Here is a 20,163-nt window from a genome sequence, read left to right on the forward strand (position 1 = left end):
TTAGAGAGTCCAGAATAAATATGAACAATACAAGGTATAAATGTCCCTGGTGAGATTGATGCATAAATAGAGATGTTAAATCTGGTGTGAAGCAGAAATCTGAAATCATAGTCCTTCCCAAAGGCTATTTAACCCTCTTACAGCTTCATCATCTCCCTTTCAGACGTGGCCAGTAGATAAGGTTCATTGCAAATGTTCTGAGTATGCACTCATTCTTTCTGCTGCTGTTCACTCTTCTGGCTATGCCATCTACAGAACATAGTTGTGAAAAAATGAACCTAGTTTTAGTTTCTCACTTTTAAATACCACATATGTTGACATAGCAAGAATGAGGTTCTTAAACCATCTTGTAACTAACCTGCTGATAAGATTGTGGGCTTTTTTTTTTTTTTTTTTGATAGCCAAATGCAGAATCTGCCAAATATACTCTTCTTTTCCTAAGCAGAACATTCTAACAGGCCAGTAGTGTGAAATAGTTTATTTTCCTTGGATAAAGATGTGTATATTTTATATATATATATATATATATATATATATATATATTTTTTTTTTTTTTCTTCCACCTGAGTCCTCCACAGTTCAAATTAATTGTCAGGATTAAAGATGAAAATTGTGACTGGAGAACTTACTTTTTCCCATATGTAAACTACCTGCTTGGGAAAAGATTTAAAACAACAAACCATGTTAGCTTTGTTTCCCAACCAACTGAGCTGTGAGCCCAGATTTTTTTTCCAAATGCCATTTTTATTATGCCCACCTTGTGTTATATAATTCCTTGCCCACATCCCTTCATGCCTATATAACTATTTCATAACAAATAATTCTTATCCATTTTCAGAATGAGTTCACTGATGATCTCATTAAAATCATAATTCATACATTAAAAATGTTCCCACAAACACCATTTGCTAGACAGTAAGAAAAGTTTTGTGATGTGCTATATCCCCTTTTCACTGGTGCCTAGTAAGAACTGCTATCTACTCTACATGTCAGGGATAAGAAGAAAGGGGAAAAAGGAAGCATTTGTGTTCTAGGAAGAGGTAGTTCCCAAGGAATGGCTCAGAGTGGGGTAATGACTAGTAGAGAGTATAGAAGGAATTCCACAGTTTTAAGAATGAAATCATTATACAGTTATTCTGTATTCTTCCCTTCTTGTATCTTCCTACTAACTCCCAGCTCTGTCAGCTGAGGTAACAAGAATGTATTTCCAATGCCTCCCTACTCTCCTGACTACTGGGTACACTCTCCCACAGAAAGATTTTTATAAATGATACATTCTCTTAACAATCTATTTGATCCATCTATATTAATCTTCAACCCCTGTGTGTTGAGTGTGGTGCTGAGCACTAGATAAAGCCATGAACAAGAGGAAAACAGACTCTGCCCTCATGGAACTACTAGTCTAATAACCTAATGTAACAGTGCTGCCTATCTGCAACAGTACTGTTTGCCTCTTTAAATATTTGAGAAATAAACTCTTACTGCATTATTCTCATTTTTAAATACCATGTATGTTGACATGGCAAGAATGAGGTTCTTTAACCAACCAGCTGATAAGATTATGGGCTTTTTTCTTCATCTCTTTTGATAGTCAAATGCAGAATTATTATTTATTATTGATAGTCTCTACCCTCAAGTGATTTCTAATGCCATTTGGGGAGAAAAGAGGAGCAGGAGAAACACTAGTAGGACAAGCTGAGTTAAATTTCCTGATGGCACTAGCTCCAGGAACCAGAGGTATCCAATGAAAGCAGAGATAGCATTAAGTGCTACAGTCATCAGGAAAAGAGGTCACAAGATTTTCTTATAACTCCTCTACTAAACTTCAACCTTTTAAAATAAGTCATATCAAGACATTTGTCTGCTGAAATCTTCCAGTGCCCTCCCCTGGCTCCATAAAAATTGTGCTTACAATGGTCTACAAGGTCCACACAATATGCATTCACTTTACCTCCATTCCTGCCTCTTTACTCTCATCCTTTGTTACTAGTTCCTCTTTGATTTTTGCAACCGATTGATCTTACTATTCCTCAAACTGCCTGACACTGAGCAACTTCAGAGCCTTCATTCTTCCTTCTTCCCTAGATAATTTCTCCCAGATATCTGCATGGCTCCCTCCTCATTACATAAATCTATGATGCCTTCCTAAAAACACACCATTTTGAATGGCATTCTCCCTTACCTGCCCTCATATTCCCTTTCATTGCATCATTTTTCTCCTTAGTGTGTTTTACTATTTGAGATATATTCACATATGTATATGTTTATTTTCTCCGCCAGGTAGAATGTTAGCTCCAGAAAGGCAAAGAGTTTTGTCTCCCCCTACCTCCTGCACACAATACCCACACTTCTATTTTCCTAGTATCTAGAATACAGTTTGGCATATATTAGATACACACAAAGTTTTTGAGTGAATTAATATAAAGGAAGAAAAAATGGAAGAATGAGAATGGCATTCTAGTTAAGGAAGACAGGATGAACAAAGGCACATGAGGAGGAATAAATGATACAGGGGAGGAGGTAGAAGAGGCAGACCCAAGTTGAAGAAAAGAACCAATAAGGTGGTAACTAAGACATGTCAAAACAAATGTAAGATAACCAACCAAAGGAGTTTAGTCAGGTTTTTTGTTATTGTTGGTGGTGGATCAATCCCACTGCCTCCCACATGTGAGGCAAGTTGTTCTACCACTGGGCTCCACCCCCAGTCCCCAGGAGTTTAGGTTTGATGTTATCCGATCAACAGAATTGTTTCAGATTCCTAAGAAGAGTGATCTAGCAAATGGTGTTTTAAGACCATCAGTTGGGAATTGGTATGGAAAGTAGATTGATTGAAAGGGAAAGAGACTGCATACAAGAAAACCAACTAGATTATTTCAGTCATCTAAGCAAAAGGCCAATGAAAAGGAAAGTGGTGAAGAAAGAATGATGAAGATTGGTCAAACCTGTGAGAAAGGACAAATCAAAAGGACTTGGTAACTATTAAATGAAGAATAAAGGAAAGGGAAGAGTCAAGACATTTCAAGACTGGGACAAAGCAGGATATTAGGACAAGGAGCCAGTTAGACAATTCAAGGGTCTGCAGGTGTTGCTATAGTAAAAATCATCTGTGGTCCATTAACTCTCTCATTCTCTAAGGAACTAATGCTGAAAATTTAATGTCTTCCGCTTCTATTATGTCTTTAAAATCAGCAAAAGTGGAAAGTAGCTTCAAATGGTCACCATTGGGTGGACTAATACTGTAGTTACGTATAATGTTTACCTTGTTTAGTGAGCCAGAAATGACAACTCATTGCTGTGTAGGTATGTGCTAATTTGAAAGGGACTTGTTTACTTGAACTAGGAACTCCAGAAGGCTATGGAATTAACACTTCCCATATAATTCTTGCCAGTAAAGTTTAAAATTATTTTTCATTCATTATTCCTTTACTTTAGCTCTCGCCCATGTCCCATGCAGGCATTGGGAATGGGGTTCCCCTCAGTGGAATGGGCTGGCTGAGTAATAAAAGCTAGGAAAAATAGAATGAGAATAAAACCACAGAACACAGAAAATATTTCAAAAGCAGGGGCGGGCAAGCCAATCATACAGATCGAGTTTCTATACTAATGGCAAGATGGAGCCCATGCCTGCTTTATTTATATTGGGGGACATCAAAGGCCTTCCATAGAATGTTCTTCACCAAGAAAGGTTAAAGGTGGGCTGTCCAGTTCCCATCTCTGGAGCTATTATGAGGGATCTTCCTAGTAGAGCAGAGATAAAGGTCATGTGCATTGGACAATCTATTTTTGTGGAGAGCTACAGATAGTTCCCAAAGTTAAACCTAAAATCTCCTTGGCTAGCATACCAAGAGAAGACTCTCAAGTAATTCACGGGTGGCTTCCCACATTCAGCCATAATTTTAAATATATATTTATTTTTAATTGACATAGTAATTATATATAGTTATGGGGTATACTCTGATATTTAATACATGTATGCAGTGTCTAATGATTAGATCAGAATAATTGGCAGGTCACCTCAGATATTTATCATTTGTTGGGAATGAGAACACTAAATCCTCTTGACTAGCTCTTTTGAAATATTCGATTAATTGTTGTCAACCAATGTTATCCTATTCTGTTAGAAGTTGTTCATGCTCTCCAACTCCTGTACCTGTTAACCAACCTCTCTTCATCTCCTACTCCTTCAACACCCTTCCTACATTCTAGTAATCACTGTTCTGTTTTGGAGATTCATGAGAGCAAGCAGTATTTTTCTTTCGGTGCCTGATTGTCCTCTAGTTCCATTCATGTTGCTACAAATAACAGAATTTTTATTTTGGCATGACTGAATAATATTCCTGTTTATGCATGCGTACACACACACACGTGTGTGTGCACATGCTGTGTTTTCTTTATCCATTAATATGGATACCTAGGTTGATTCCATATCTTGACTGTTGTGAATAATGTTGCAATAAACACATCAGCACAGATATTTCTTCAACATACTTATTTCATTTACTTTGGATATATATATATACCCAGTAGTTGGATTGCTGGATCATATGATAGTTGTGTTTCTAATTTTTCAAGGGAGCTCTATGCTCTATGCTGTTTTTCATAATGACTGTATTCACTTTTAATCCCATCAACATCATACAAGTTCCCTTTTCTCCACATCCTCATCAGCATTTGTTTTGTTTTTTTTTTGTCTTTTTTAAGCATTTTAAAAATTTATTCATTTTTAGTTGTACATAATAGTAGAATGTATTTTGACATATCATACAGAGATGGAGTATAACTTCCTTTTTTGTCGTTTTATAAAGCCATTCTAATGGGGTGAGATGATATCTCATTACGGTTTTGATTTGCATTTATTCGTGGTGGTGAGTATTTTTTCTCAGGTGTGTTGGCCATTTATATATCCTCTTTAGAGAAATATCTATTCAAATCATTTGCCCATTTTCTAATAGGATGTTTTTTCCCTTGCTGTTGACTTGAGTTCTTACGTATTCTAGATTTAGTTTGAAAATATTTTTTCCTCTCTGTAGGTTGTCTTATCAGTCTATTGATGATTTTCTTTATTGTGCAGAAGCTTTTTAATTTAATGTAACTTGTTAGTTTTGCTTTTTTTGTTGTTTGTATCATATTCAGAACATCCTTGCCCAGACCAGTGCTCCATTTCTTCTGTTTTCTTCTGGTAGTTTCATAATTTCAGGTCTTAACTTTTCAGTATTCTGTATATTTCAAGTTGATTTTTGTAGATGGTGAGAAAGAGGAATCTAGTTTTTTTTCTTCCTTATATGGATGACCAGTTTTCTCCACATCATTTATTGAAGAGACTTTACTTTCTCTAATTCTTGCTGACTTTGTCCAAAATGAGTTGGCTATAAATTTATGGATTTATTTCTGAGTTCTCCTTTCTGTTCTATTGGTCTGAGTATCATTTTTTATTCTAGTACCATTCTGTTTGTGTTATTATAGCATTCTGATTTGTTCTTTTTATTCAGTATTGCCTTGGCTATTTGAGGTCTTCTGTAGGTCTCATACAAATCTTAGGAGGGTTTTTCCTTCTGTGAAGAATGTCATTGATATTTTGATAGGAATTGCATTGAGTCTGTAGATCCCTTTAGATAGTATGGACATTTTAGTAATATTAATTCTTCCAATGCATAAACTTGTGATAGCTTTCTATTTTTATATCTCCTCTTCAATTTCTTTCATCAGTGTTTTATAATTTTCATTATAGAGCTCATTTGTTTCTTTGGTAAATTTTATTATTAGGATTTGTTTTTATAGATTTTATGACTAAGATTTCTTTGTTGACATTTTCTCAGCAATTTCATTATTGGTATATAACAGAGTTACTGATTTTTGTGTGTTGATTTTATATCCTGCAACCTTACTGAATTTACCATTTCTAACATTTCTTGGTGGAGTCCTTTTAGATTTTTCTATGTTATACATCATATCATCTGAAAACAGTGATATTTTTACCTCCTTTCCTATTTTAATGCCCTCTATTTCTTTCTCTTGCCTTATTACTCTGGCTAAGACTTGCAGCACTATATTGAATAACAGTGGTGAAGGTGGACATCCTTGTTTGTTCCTAATTTTAGAAGAATCAGTTTCAACTTTTTCTATGTATTATAATAATATTGGCTAAACAGTTTCCTTTTTGTTGAGGTATTTTCCTTCTCATATAACTTGTTGAGTTTTTATTATGAAAGAATGTTCAATGTTAGCAATGCCCGTTCTGCATCTATTGAGATGATCACATGGTTTTTAATCCGTGACTCTATTTATTCTCTCTATTATTTTTATTTATTTACATATATGGAATCTTCCTTGTATTCCTAGAATGAAACTGTGTTCATGGTATATAGTTTGTTTGTTTTGTACTGAGGTTTGAAACTAGGGCCGCTTTACCACTGAGCTCCAGTCTCAACCCTTTTTATTTTTTACTTTGACACAGTACTTCACTAAGTTGTTCAAGCTAACCTTGAAACAACTGTTGCCTCAGCCTCCCAGGTTGCTGAGATTATAGACTTGTACTACTGCTCCCAGAAGTGTTTGGTCTTTTTAATGTGTTGTTGAGTTTGATTTGCAAGGGTTTTGTTAAGGATTTTTGCACCTATCCTCATCAGGAACATTGGTCTATAGTTGCTTTTTGTGTGTTGTGTTCCTATCAGATTTTAGTAGCAGGCTAATGTCAGCTTTGTAGAATGAGTTTGGTCGAGTTTCCTCCCTTTCCATTCTTTGTAATTATTTAAGAAGATTTGGATTAATTGTTTTTTAAAGGTTTGGTCAAATTAATTCAGCAATAAATTCATATAGTATTTGGCTTTTCTTTTCTTTGTTATTGGTTCAATCTCATTATTTGTCATTGGTCTGTTCAAGTTTTCTGTATCCTCATGTTTCAATTTTGTAGATTTTTGTGTCTAGGACTTTATTCATTTCCTTTATGTTTTCTTCCCTGTGAACTTCCCTCAGTACTAATTTTGCTGTATCCCATAGCTTGATATGTTTTGTTTTCATTTTCTCTCTAGGTTTCTTCATTGACTCATCCATTTCTGCTAGGGTTTCCAGTTTGTTGGCATATATAGTTGTTCCTAATGAATCTTTGTATTTCTGTGATAGCAGATATCCTTTTTCATTTCTGATTTTATTTACTTGGGTCTTCTCTCTCTTTCTCCTTCCCCTCCCCCTTTGATTAGGTTTTGTCAGTTAACTTTTAAAAACAAAAAACAAAAAAACAACACTTCTTTGTTTCATTGATCTTTAGTTTTAGGGTTTCGTTTTATTTTTTCTTTTATTTTGGTTTCTGTTTTGTCTGTTTCTGCTTAGATCTTTGTTATTTCTCTCTGCTAGTTTTTTTTTTTTTCCTTGCTTTTCTAGTTAGCCTAATGATACAACTCAATATTGTATCATTAGGCTATTTGTAATCTTTTTTTACTTGTTTGTTGTCATAGGCAATTGTTGCTGTGTATTTCCCTTAGTAGTGTTTTTGCTATATTCCATGACTTTTGGAATATGTTGTTTTCGTTCTCCATCTTGATTTCTTTATTGACCCATTGATTATTCAAGAAAACATTGCTTAAGCTGGGCATGGCCACACAAGCTTATAATTCCAGTGATTTGGAGTCTGAAGCAGGAGGATGACAAGTTGAAAGCCAGCCTCAGCAACTTAGCAAGACCCAGAGACCCCATCTCAAAAAATATTAAGGTCTGGGAGTGTTGCTCAGTGGTAAAGCCCTCTTCAGTTTGATCTCCAATAAAAGAGGGAAGAAGGTGAACTAAAATAAAACGAGAAATCAATATGAGAAATTTTAGAATTGCACAAATTTTTGGAATGGAACAGTTGTTAAATTTGTATGTATTTGTACAATTCTAAATTTCTCTTATTGATTTCTAGTTTTATTCCATTATGATTCGAGAAGGAACATTCTCTAATTTCAATTTCCTAAAAATTTTGTTGCAGTTATGTCCTAATTATGGTCTACCTGGAGAATGCTCCATGTTGTACTAATGAGAAGAATAAAAATTCTACATTGTGTTAAATATTCTGTAAATGTCTGGTAGGTCTATTTGGTATGTAATACAGTTTAACTCCAGTGGGGTTTTTGTTGGTTTGTTTAATGATCTAACCATTGATCAAAGATCAAAGTAAGTTGTTGAAATCTCTAGTTATTACTGTATTAGAGTCTCTCTCTCTCTCCTTTTAGATTTAATAATGTTTGTTTTATATAATTGGGTGTTCCAGTGTTAAGTACATATATATTTACATTTGTTAATTTCCTCTTGTTGAATGTATCCCTTTACCATTATATCATGACCTGTTTTGCCCCTTTTTACAGTTTTTTACTTAAAATGTACAGTTATTCTGTGCATTTTTGGTTTCCATTTGCAGTGTGTAATTTTTTTTCCATCCTTTCAGTTTCAGCCTATGAGTATCTTCACTGGTGAAGTGAGCATATCACTACATCTAGTTTTATTATCCATTCAGTTAGGCTCTATTTTTTAACTGGAGAATTCAACCCATTGCCATTCAAGGTTATTACTGATTAGTACAAACATACTCCTATCATTTGCTTTTTTTTTTTTCCCTGGTTGTAAATGTTCTTTGTTCCTTTCTCCCTCTTCCTCTTTTGTTCATCCTTCATGTTTGGTGATTTTCTGTGGTGATGAGTTTTGATTTTCTTTTATTTATCTGTTCTTTTAGTAATTTTTGTATTTTCTCATGTTTTTATGATAGTAGTTATCATCCTTTTGCTTCTAAGGTAGGACTCTCTTAAATATTTCAGGTCTAGTGATGATGAATTTCCTGTTTTTGCTTGTTTTAGAAACATTTTATTTCTTCTAAATTTCTGAATGATAGCTTTTCTGGTCAGAGTATTCTTGGTTGGCAGGTTTGGTTTTGTTTGTTTTCCTTACAGGAATTTGAATACTTCATCCATTTGAAATTTCGTCCATTTTCTCTTGGCCCTTCAGATTTCTGTTGAGAAGTCTGCTATTAGTTTCATGGGGATTCCCTTCTATGAGACTTGACACTTTTGTTGTTTTTAGAGTTTTCTCTTTGTCTTATGCTTCCAACAGTTTAACTATAATATGCCTTAGAGAACATTTTTATTGATTGAACTTTTCAGGGTCTTTTGATCTTTCTGGACCTGGATGTTAATATCTTCCCCAAGATTTCGAAAGTTTTTAGGAGTTCATGGAATAGATTTTCTTTGCCTTTCCCCTTCTGTATTCTTTTCTGGGACTCCCCAAAAGCAAAAAGTTACTCACTTAATGGAGTCATGTCAGTCCCGTCCCAGGCTTTCTTTAATTTTTTTTTTTTTTTTAATTCCTGGTCAGGCAATTCTTCAGTTTCCTTTTCTTTGGGTTTGTTGCTAAAGAGTTTAGTTTAGGCTTCTTGTATCCCTAAGTCGATAACTTATCCATTGGCAATCATTTGCCTTTACCACTTTTATAGGGTGGCTTTCATTGTAACAAACTTTCTCCTGGTAATGTGTCCTAGGGTGTTGGTTTGATAGGCTGTGTTGGCTTTGGCTGCTTTAGTGTAGTGTCTGTGTTTCTGATTCAGTTATAATCAACATTGGTGATGTCTGTGTGTACCTCAGTGGCCTAGGCTACAGAGATATAGAACTGTACCATTAGCTGGGATGCAGCTTTCATAGATATGGTAGGTTTGCTGCCAGTTCTGGGTGTAATGCACTTAGCTACAGATACAGGACACCTGTCAGTTTCCAAGGGTTGCATGAGGGGAACCACCCTGCCAGGCCTGGGCAGGTGAGGCACAACTGGTGTGGCAGCAGAGGCATGCTACTCATCAGTTCCCAAGGGCTCTGGGAGGGTGGGGGTGCTATAGTATACCCAAGTGGTTGTGACACAGTGGATCCAGTAGTGAGGTAGGGTGTCTGTCAGTGTCTGAGAGCTACTTGGAAGCCAGGCCACACCAGTGGGCCAGAAGAGGTACTAATCAGGTCACCTCACAAGGTCTCTGGGGTCTGCTTCTAGAGTCAGTGTGCCGAGGTTCTGTGAACAGGCTGCCCAGCTGCTCTTCAGATTCCTTTGCCTGCTGAGCTACTCAGAGCTGGATACTTGACTACTTCCTCAGTGGTGGGTGGCTTGGCAAGACACACCTGAGTGTTTTACCTAGGATTCTACACGCCAACTCTCTTGGGGAAGAAGGCCTAGTTGTTGCCCCATGATTTTTTAAATTTTTATTTCTCATTTACTTTATTATGACATAAATAATGATGAAATATTTCCCAGTCTTTATGTATTCTATTTTACTTAAATTCATTTCTTTTCTTCTTTTCATATAGGTCAGTACTTAAGAATACAACATAATTTCTGGACTTTATTAAAGAGAATAAAATGCTGATTTCAGCACTTGTACTTTTGTTCTATTTCAGATTTGGTGTGAAGAAGAAGCCAATTTATATTAATGTCATAAGGGATCCTATTGAGAGGCTAGTTTCTTATTATTACTTTCTGAGATTTGGAGATGATTATAGACCGGGATTAAGGAGACGAAAACAAGGAGACAAAAAGGTAATACTTAGTTTTTAAGACATTATCATGCAGATAATTGTTTATTAAATGCAATGGCTGATGCTGTTTTTAAATTTTTTGTTGTTCCTGATAATAAATGTACTGTTTGCTACTGTGGAAATTTTGAAAGGAACTTCAAAGTATATAGCAGCAGAAGTAAAAGTATGTATGTAGCTAATATCTTGAAATATGCATAATTTCTTGTGATTTAAAAAAAATATTTTTCTTGGCCTAGTACTGAATATCCACTTTATTATAGTCCTTTTAATAATTTTCCAGGGCTGGGATGTAGCTCAATGTTAGAATACTGTTGAGAGCCGCAGCTGAAGCGGCCCCAGCAAACTTGCAGCTGATTGGCTCCTCTGCGGTGAGGCTCATTGGGCTGTTTCCCCGCCCTTTCAGACCACTGAGCTGCTCATTGGGGGACTCTTTTGGCTCCACCACGTGACCCAGCCAATCGGGGAGGATACAAAATGCCACGACACCAAGGCAATTGACGGCTCCTTTTGGAATAATTGTACCACCGATGACATCATCAGCAAAAATACCCCGGCACTACCACAAGTCACTGCACCAACAGATAGTTCACAGTGCATGCAAGTGATACATAGTCCAGGCAAGTTCTGCAAGCAGTTCAAAGCAGAGGAATTCATTAATATGTCCATTTCCTCCCAAAGCAAATCGACTTTTTGATTGAGCATCACTTGTTGAGTTACATTATTCATTGATGCATCAGTTTATACAGTTTGTTGTGATAGCTACTGCAGAAGCTGTAGTTTGGTTTTATCTTTGTCTTCACCGGCACTGGGATGAAGATAGGAATTCTGGCAATGATGGCTAAAGAAAAAATTATGTAACATTCCAGCAGGCACTAAAAGAAAGGAATTTTCTGAACAATTTACATTATCCTGAACAGAATTATTAAATATAGTGAAAAGCAAAGGTGAAAGTAAACAAACAGATCTTTTATTTATTTATTTATTTTTAGAGAGAGGTGAGAGACAGAGAGAGAGAATTTTTTAATATTTATTTTTTTTTTTAGTTTTTGGCGGATACAACATCTTTGTTTGTATGTGGTGCTGAGGATTGAACCTGGGCCGCACGCATGCCAGGCCAGCGCGTTACTGCTTTAGCCACATCCCCAGCCCCAGATCTGTTATTTAAATGCCGCAGTCTGGCTGGGCATAATTCAGGAGCCACTTATCAAGCAGGAACAAACTTTATTTTTAGAATGCACACTGCACCCCAGGAGCTCTCCAGGAATTCCCCGAGAGTCCAACCACCACCTCTGGCCTTCCAAGGAGCACCTCAACCAGCGTCTTTCCGCTCTTCAGTCTGATTGGCTGGGTCGCGTGGGCGGAGCCAAAAGTCCCCCAGGGAGCAGCTCCATGGTCTGAATGGGCGGGGAAACAGCCGAATCAGCCTCACCACAGAGGAGCCAATCAGCTGGAAGTTTGCATGTGTGAGTGTGTGAGGTCCTTGTCCAGCCCTGGGGTGGGGGGAAAACTAGGAGACCATTAAGACCATTATAATTATTGATTAATAAGATGAGTTTTCATATATAGTTTGGTTCTCTTAGTCTTAATGATGGCAATTTATATTTACTTGTAATCATCAGGATTAGTATTTTTCTAAAGCAGCTATTCAGACAAGAAGAGAATAATGGGTGGACAAAGTTTGTATCAGGTTCACATTTGTATTGTCTTCCATTTCAGTGCATCCTCTAGAATATCACCAGATTTATATTTCTAAGAACTATACTCATTTTTCCCTTTTCTAGCAGAATACCTTTATTGGGATCTCATTGCTCACAGAATTACCTAAGGCATAGGAAACATAATCTGACAGGATCTGAGACCTACCTCTCCTGTCTTAATTTTCCACCAGGCGCCCAGCCAACTGCTTCAACAATATGAAATGTCACCATCCTCCAAATTTATTATCAATTCATATTCTTTGCACATGTTATTCCTTATTTAATATGCCTTTTATTCACTCTGAAAACTCTGTTTACCTTTCAGATTTCTTAACATTTCCTCTTCCATAGTCTTTTCTATTGTACTCAAGCAGAATTAGTCATCCCTTTTAAAGTTCCCAGAGCATGCCATCTCTACTTTTTTTTCTATTTATTTATTATTATGTGGTGTTGAGGATCAAACCCAGGGCCTCACCCATGCTAGGCGAGTGCTCTACCGCTGAGCCACACACCCATCTCTACTTTTAAGCATTTATATTATTGTCTTCCCCCAAATGTAGTGAACTTGGTACCTAGTTTATATGTAAGCGCTTAATAAATGACTTAATGTGTAAATTATGCACATTTTAAACTTTAAAATGTTGTACAGGAGTGATGCTAAGTATGTTATATATAATAATCAACATGTAACAAAATTTTTTAAGTTAGGTGTTTCTTCTTTGTCACATGATGGGGCAATATATTTTTGTTTTGTTTTCGTTTATTATGTTTTCTAGAAATTGTATTTCTTTGCTTAGTGTGAAAACATTAGGCAAAATGTACTGACTCAAACACAAATAAGTAACCAAATCTTTTTTCCCAGGGTACACCTATATTTAAGCATTAATTTTCTAAAAAAATATTATATTCTACAGAATTTTGTGAAATCTATTAACGTAATTCTTTTGTGGCCTAATACTTTATAGAACTATTTTGCTATTTATTTCTAAATCTGCTTTTTAGAAATTATTGGTTTTGCTCATTTTAGTTGTTATCATTTAGTCTGTTACTCAGTAAATGTTTGTACTCATCTTTCTCCATTGATAAAAGGAATAAGTCATGTCTGTTCCCGAATGCACCATTTGGCACTATCAGCCTTGGAATGCATGGTTGTGTGGTTGCTGTCCTATGTAGTTTAGGGGATTGAGCAATAATAATTCTTAATGAAATTAGCAATAATAACTTCCATTTATTGTATACCAAGCACTGTTTTAAGTTATTTATACATGTTTTCAAGTAGCTCACACAATTCTATGAGGTAATTGCTGTTATTATCCTCATGTTACAGTAATTTTGACACAGAAACATTATATACCTTGCCTAGTGTCATACAACTATAAGCTGGAATTTAAATTGAACCACTCTAATTTTATAGCCCATAGTTATAACGCCTCTTTTTTTTCCCTAAAAACATTTTATGTGAAAGGCATGACAGAAATACTTTTAATATGCATGGAAATATCCAAGAAGATATTTTAACATCAAAGTTGTTGAGACTGCATGTATATAAAACATTTCTCAAAATGAAGACATACTTGAAGATAATGTAGATTAAACTGTGGCCATGATTATGTTGGAAATACAAAGTCCCTTATTTTCAAAACAGTTTGAATCTCTTCATTCCCATTAAATTGTATATTCGTACCTCAAGTGATATGCAAAGAACTATTAGGCGATATTCAGTTCATCACTCATGGCAATTATTATGTTATAAACTGTAGCATTCCAATAATTTGAACTGCTTTCTGGTTATACTGTCAAACAGTAATTTGAAACACATTTCATCTATTTATACTTAGGATAGGTTTCAGTTGGTCTCATGAGGAACAAAAGATTGGTTTTGCTGGGTGAAGTAGTACCACTTACATGCCTTAATTCCAGCTACTTGGGAGGCTGAGGCAGAAGGATTACAAGTTCAAGGCTATCCACAGCAACTTAGCCAAACTATCTTAAAATAAAAAAATAAATAAAAAGGGATGAGATATAGTTCAGGAATAGAGCATCCCTAAGTTCAATCCCCAGTACTGCCAAAAAAAAAAAAAAACTTTTTGTTTTATTTGGGAAATTTTAAATGCTCTGTGTTTTTTTATATTTTAGAATCAGAGTTTAACCTAATTACCTAGAAAGTAGAAGCAAATAAGAGATTTGAAGGCTTTTATTGAAGAACCATATAGATTAAATTACGGTTCTCAAACTTTTGAATCTCAGAACTCCTTTTATATTCTTAAATAAAAGTATAAAGAAACTCAAAGAGCTTTGGTTTGTATAAGCTAGACCTATTGATATTTTCCAACAACAGAGTGGAAAGCCCATTTTATGTTAACATAAATAATTTTAATTCAAATAACCATCCCCCACCATTAAAAACTAAAAATACCAGTATCATTTTACATTTACAAATCTTTTAGCGTCTGGCTTGAATAGCCTGATTTTCATATCTGTTTCTGAATTCAGTCTGTTGTTATAGTCTTTTGGTTGGAGTCTATAAAGAAAATCCAACTTCATACAGATGTCATTGGAAAAGAGAGAATGTTAATAATAGCCTTTTCAGAAAATTGTAGCTATTCTTCAATATTTTAATACAAAAAAAATTAAGTTTAGTCATGGAATCTGAAACCATAGCAGTGAACTTTTTATACTCTGCTACATCAGTATTCATTGATATATGTTACACTTTGAATTATTAACCAAGCACAATTAAGTGTGGGTGATAGGAAGTATTTATCACAACAGATAACATCAAAGACGGTGTGGGAACACTGGGGTTGAATCCAGGGCCTCATGCATGCTAGGCAAGTGCTCTACCAGCCTCCTTTTAAATTTTATTTTGAGACAAAGTCTCACTAAGTTAATCAAGCTGGCCTTGAACTTGCAGCCCTCCTGCCTTAGCCTCCCAGGTAGCTGGCATTATGGGCATGCACCACTGCACCCAACTAGAAAAGTCTTTAAGTACTGAGAAATTGTTAGGCATGTGGCAGTAAATGTGAATTTGCCAAAATTTTATTTTTTGCTTAAAATTTAACTCGGGTGTGTGTGTGTGGGGTGTGTGTGTATGTACAGGGATTGAATCTGGGGTGCTCTACCGCTAAGCTCCCCCCTTTTTTTTTCTGTCTTTGAGACAGGGTCTTTCTAAGTTACTCAGCCTAACTTCAAACTTGCAGTCCTCCTGGCTCAGCCTTCCAAGCTGCTGGGATTACAGGCATGCACGACTATACTTAGCCAAAAGCTATCATGGTGCCTTCAGCAGCTCACTCTGATTGCTCAGTATTGCTTTGGCTATATCTTTTATATCATTGGATACCACAGAATTTCTCAACCTGGACACTGTTACTCTTTTAAGCCAGATAATTCTTAGTCATGAGGGACTGCCTATCCATTGGTGGATGTTTGAAAACTTCTCTGGCTTCGAGTGCAGAGGCATATGTATATAATCTAAGCAACTGGGGAGGCTGAGGTAGGAGGATCATAAGTTTGAGGCCATTCTCAGCAACTTGATGAAGACCTAAACAACTTAGCAGAATTCAGTCTCAAAAATGTTTTTAAAAGACTGGGGATATAGCTTGGTGCTAAAATGCCCCTACATTCAATCTCCAGTACCTCACCCCCCATCCCCACACAAATCCTCTGGTCTTCTTCTTGCGGCTCCCATGCCTCAATTGTAAGAACCAAAAATGTCTCCAAACATTGCCAGATGCCATCTAGATAGCAAAGCAGCTTGTACATAATTTTAGCTTTGTACTGTCCTAATTATTAAATACTTTTATTAACTTTTTTTTAACCAGAACACCAATGGGTTTATACTTATAGAAAGAGTAAATGTGTACATGCTTTAAGTAAAAATCCAAAGAGAATTAGTTTTACTGGCTCCAGAGATCACAATTCCTTCCCCAATTAGCCTTTTCTATTTCTTTCTCTAAATTAAATTAAAATAGCTAGGAATTATAGTGAATTTAGTATATTATACTTAAAAATAGATATTGATGTGCAAAAGATAATAACAGTGTCAAAAGAAGTCCAGACTTACTGCTACCTGATCTTATCCATGGGCTTACAAAATATTGTCTCCATAGTCCTTAGCAATGCACAATTCTCTGACCATGTTTTGCTTGTGGAATGTGAATTTTACTATTTTGTGTCACAATATCATTTAAAAATTATTACTGCTGGGCACAGTGGCACACATCTGTGATCCCAGTGATTTGGGAGACTGAGGCAGGAGATTATAAGTGAGGTCCAGCCTGAGTAATTTAGGGAGATCCTGTGTTCAAATTAAAAAGGGCTGGGGATGTAGCTCTGTGGTAGAGCGCCTCTGGGATCAATCCAAAAAAGGAATATGTTACTATTGTTTAGAAAAATATTTTATATGTAAAACACCACAGAAAATCTATATAATAACTTAGTAGCTGGCATACTTAAAGGTTTAATAACTTCTCATTATGAATCACATTCTTTATCTCAGTAAAAGATACCAGTATCCGCACAGTGTACAACTCAAGAGTCAGCTTTGACCTCTCTTCTTCCTAGGTTTCTGATTGGACCATAGGTAGTTTCTTTTCACCAGAAGAGAGAAAATAGGAAGAGGAGTAAATTATAAGGGAGTTCAGGGAAGAGATGATGAATTCTATTTGGACTTGGCTTTGAGTCATCCATAAGTTGGGAGAGGTATCCACTAGACATTGTATTTGTACCTTAGACATATGTCAAGAATTCATGTCTGTTTTGATGCCAATACTATGATGCTGTTTTTGATAGTATAGCTCTGTAGTACAATTTGAGATCAGGTATTGTGGTGCCTTCAACATCACTCTTATTGGTCAATATTGCTTTGGCTATTTTGGTTCTTTCAATTTTCCATATGAATTTTAGGATTTTTTTTCTAGTTCTACGAAGAATCTGTATATTGCTTTGGTAATATGGCCATTTTTGATCATGTTAATTCTGCCTATCTAAAAGAAGATGGATAGGTCTTTCCATCTTCTAAGGTCTTCTTCAATTTCTTTCTTCCGTGTTTTATAATTTTCACACTATAGAAGTCTTTCACCTCATTAAAATTATTCTAATGTATCTTATTATTTTTTATTCTATTATGAATGAAATTATTTTCTTGATTTGATTCTCAGAAGATTCATCGTTGGAATATAGGAAAGCTATTGATTTTTTTATGTTGATCTTGTATCCTTATGCTTTGTTGAATTTGTTTATCAGCTATAGAAGTCTTCTGGTAGAGTATTTCAGGTTTATTAAGTATAGGATCATGTCATCAGCAAACATAAATAATTTGACTTCTTTTCCCATTTGTATCCCTTAATTTCCTTGGTGTTTATCCAAACGAACTAAAATCAGCATACTGTAGAGATACATGCATACCAATGTTTATAGCAGTGCAACTCACAATAGATAAGTTATGGAACCAGCCTAGATATTCCTCAGTAGAAGACTGAATAAAGAAAATATGGTAAATATATACAACAGAGTTTTAGTCAGCAATAAAGAAGAATCAAATTATGCCATTTGCTGGTAAATGGATGAATTTGGAGAACATCATGCTGAGTAACATAATCCAGACTCAGAAACACTCAAGGGTCATATGTTTTCTCGAATGTACATAAGCTAGAGAGAAACAAGAATTTAAAATGGTGGTGGTAGGTGGGGATCTCATGAAAATAGAAGGGAAAACAGTGGTACAGTGAGGTATGGGAAGGAGATTCAGAGGGAGGAGGGAAGGATAGCAAAGGGGAGGAACTATGAATGAAATTGACCAAACTACATCATGTACATGTATGAGTATATCACAGTGAATTCCACTTTTATATGTCTATACTGCACCATTAAAAATAAATTTATACAGGGGCTGGGGCTGCAGCTCAGTGGTAGAGTGCTTGCCTCGCATGTGTAAGGCACTGGGTTTTGATTCTCAGCACCACATATAAATAAAAAAAAGAAAAAAAATTAAAAATAAAATAAATAAATTTATAGAAAAAAGGCCAATCCGTAGAGGAAGGAGTTTGGGAGAGGGAGGAGTGGGAAAAGGGATAGACTGGTGCTATAGTCAGCTTTTTTTACTGCTGTGACTAAAAGACCTGACAAGAACAATTTTAAAGAGGAAAAGTTTATTTTGGGGCTCATGGTTTCAGAAGACTCAGCCCATAGATAGCCAGTGCCAGTCCTCAGGGCCAGAAGTAAAACAGAAGAAGTGTATAGCAAAGGAAAGCAGCTATGGACATGCCACCACAAAGCAGATAGATACTCCCATCACCACAGACAAAATATATACCCCAGAGGCATGGTCCCAATGACCTACCTCCTCCCTGCCTGCAGTTAACACTCATTTAATCCCCATGGAGAAGATTAATTCACTGATTAGGTTAAATTGCTTATTTATAACCCAATCATTTTACCTCTAAACTTTCTTGCATTGTCTCACATGTGAGCTTTTGGGGGATACCTTATCTATACCATAACAATTGGTGATTGAAATAAAACAAATTACATTATGTGCATTTATGAATACATCAAAATGAACCCCACATTTATGTATAACTATAATGCACTAATTAAAAAGAAATAGTTCTAACACTAAAGAAGAAATTGTCAACATTAGGTAGAAGTTGAAACCATGAGACTAAATGTGATTGCACTTAGAAAATATAGTATGAAAAAAGGACCATGTGAACAAAGAAGGAAAAGCAGAGGTATAAGTGTGCATGTCTGGGGAATACTAATACTTAATAATACACTTAAGGAGTAGGTAGAAAGAGTAGAGCATAGCAAGGAAACTAAGAGAAGAGAATCAGAAGACAATGAGGCAGGTCCTGAAATTTGATTTCAAAGAGGTTAGTGAAATGAGGATTGAAAACTGGCCCTTAAATTTGTCAATGGGGAGATTATTAGGGACTTCAGAGGAAGGAGTTTAAGTGGAATCCAAAGGGTTAAGGAGTGACTAAGAAATGAAGAAGTTAGGACTGAAGGGTAAGACTACTCTTGAAATAGAAGTTTGGCTTTAAAAGGAACAGAAAACATCAGGAAATGTTTCTCTTAGGTGACAGACATTTGGGCATATTCATACATCTAAAGAGACCAAGAAGTGAATGATACAAGAAACTGGAAAAACTGATGGAGCAGGGTCTCAGAATGGGAGAGGGTTGTATTCCCATGTTAAAGATGGGAGCAATCAGAGGCTACAGGTGCTAGTAAGGTTTTACCTAAGAAGAAAATGAAGAGAGCTCAATCTTAGCTTCTGTTATCTATGTATAATATGAAGCAGGATCATTTGCAGAAAGGGATTAGAATGTAAATATAGTGTTCATCATTGTCAAACATCAAACTTTAATTTTTTAGCTTTTAATTTTAGGAGTCATACCTAAACTAATAATCTAAATGGTCTAAAGAACAATTTAATGTTTTATAGTTTTTAAAATCATTTGGACCTAGTTTACAAAGAAACACCTCCCCACCTCTATCCATAGTTATAGCATTTATTGTCAGCTGCTGATCAGGCACTGTATGGGGTGCTTGCAGTCACATTACATCTAACAACAATTCTTTGAGGTCAGGGTTATTCCTGCCATATAGTCTAGACCCCAAGACCCCCACTCCAGCATGTTGCTACAGCTCTCACAACTTAGGAAGGTGGTAGGATTTGGGGGACTGAATTCAGTTCTTTTTGACTCTAGGCCCAACCCAACTTTTGGTTCCTTCATTTCAGAAAATATAAAAGGCTTTATATTTCCAGGCGACTCCATTAAATAAGATTATGGGTTTTGTTTCTAACTCTCACCCCTATAATCTTTTTTGAAGTTTGGTAAAATATAATTAAAAAATTAACATTGGTGTGTTTTCTGGAGCCTAGAGATGAGAGCTAACGGCTGATCAAGATTTTTCTTATACTG

The 20,163-nt window shown here is 35.7% G+C and overlaps 1 protein-coding gene across 2 annotated transcripts in view; it reads left to right on the plus strand.

Moving 5' to 3' along the window:
• The window catches only part of Hs2st1 (heparan sulfate 2-O-sulfotransferase 1), a 172,010-nt gene that overhangs the window by 137,022 nt on the left and 14,825 nt on the right, over positions 1 to 20,163 (plus strand). For both annotated transcript variants that reach the window (XM_046443289.2, XM_046443290.2), the window contains exon 4: positions 10,401 to 10,539. In XM_046443289.2, the coding sequence (XP_046299245.1) occupies positions 10,401 to 10,539 (139 nt within the window). The remainder of the gene's footprint in view (positions 1 to 10,400; positions 10,540 to 20,163) is intronic.

Source organism: Marmota monax, unplaced genomic scaffold (assembly GCF_021218885.2).
Source record: "Marmota monax isolate L192 unplaced genomic scaffold, Marmota_monax_Labrador192_F-V1.1 WCK01_AAM20220418_F8-fsc00046, whole genome shotgun sequence".
Taxonomy (NCBI): domain Eukaryota; kingdom Metazoa; phylum Chordata; class Mammalia; order Rodentia; family Sciuridae; genus Marmota; species Marmota monax.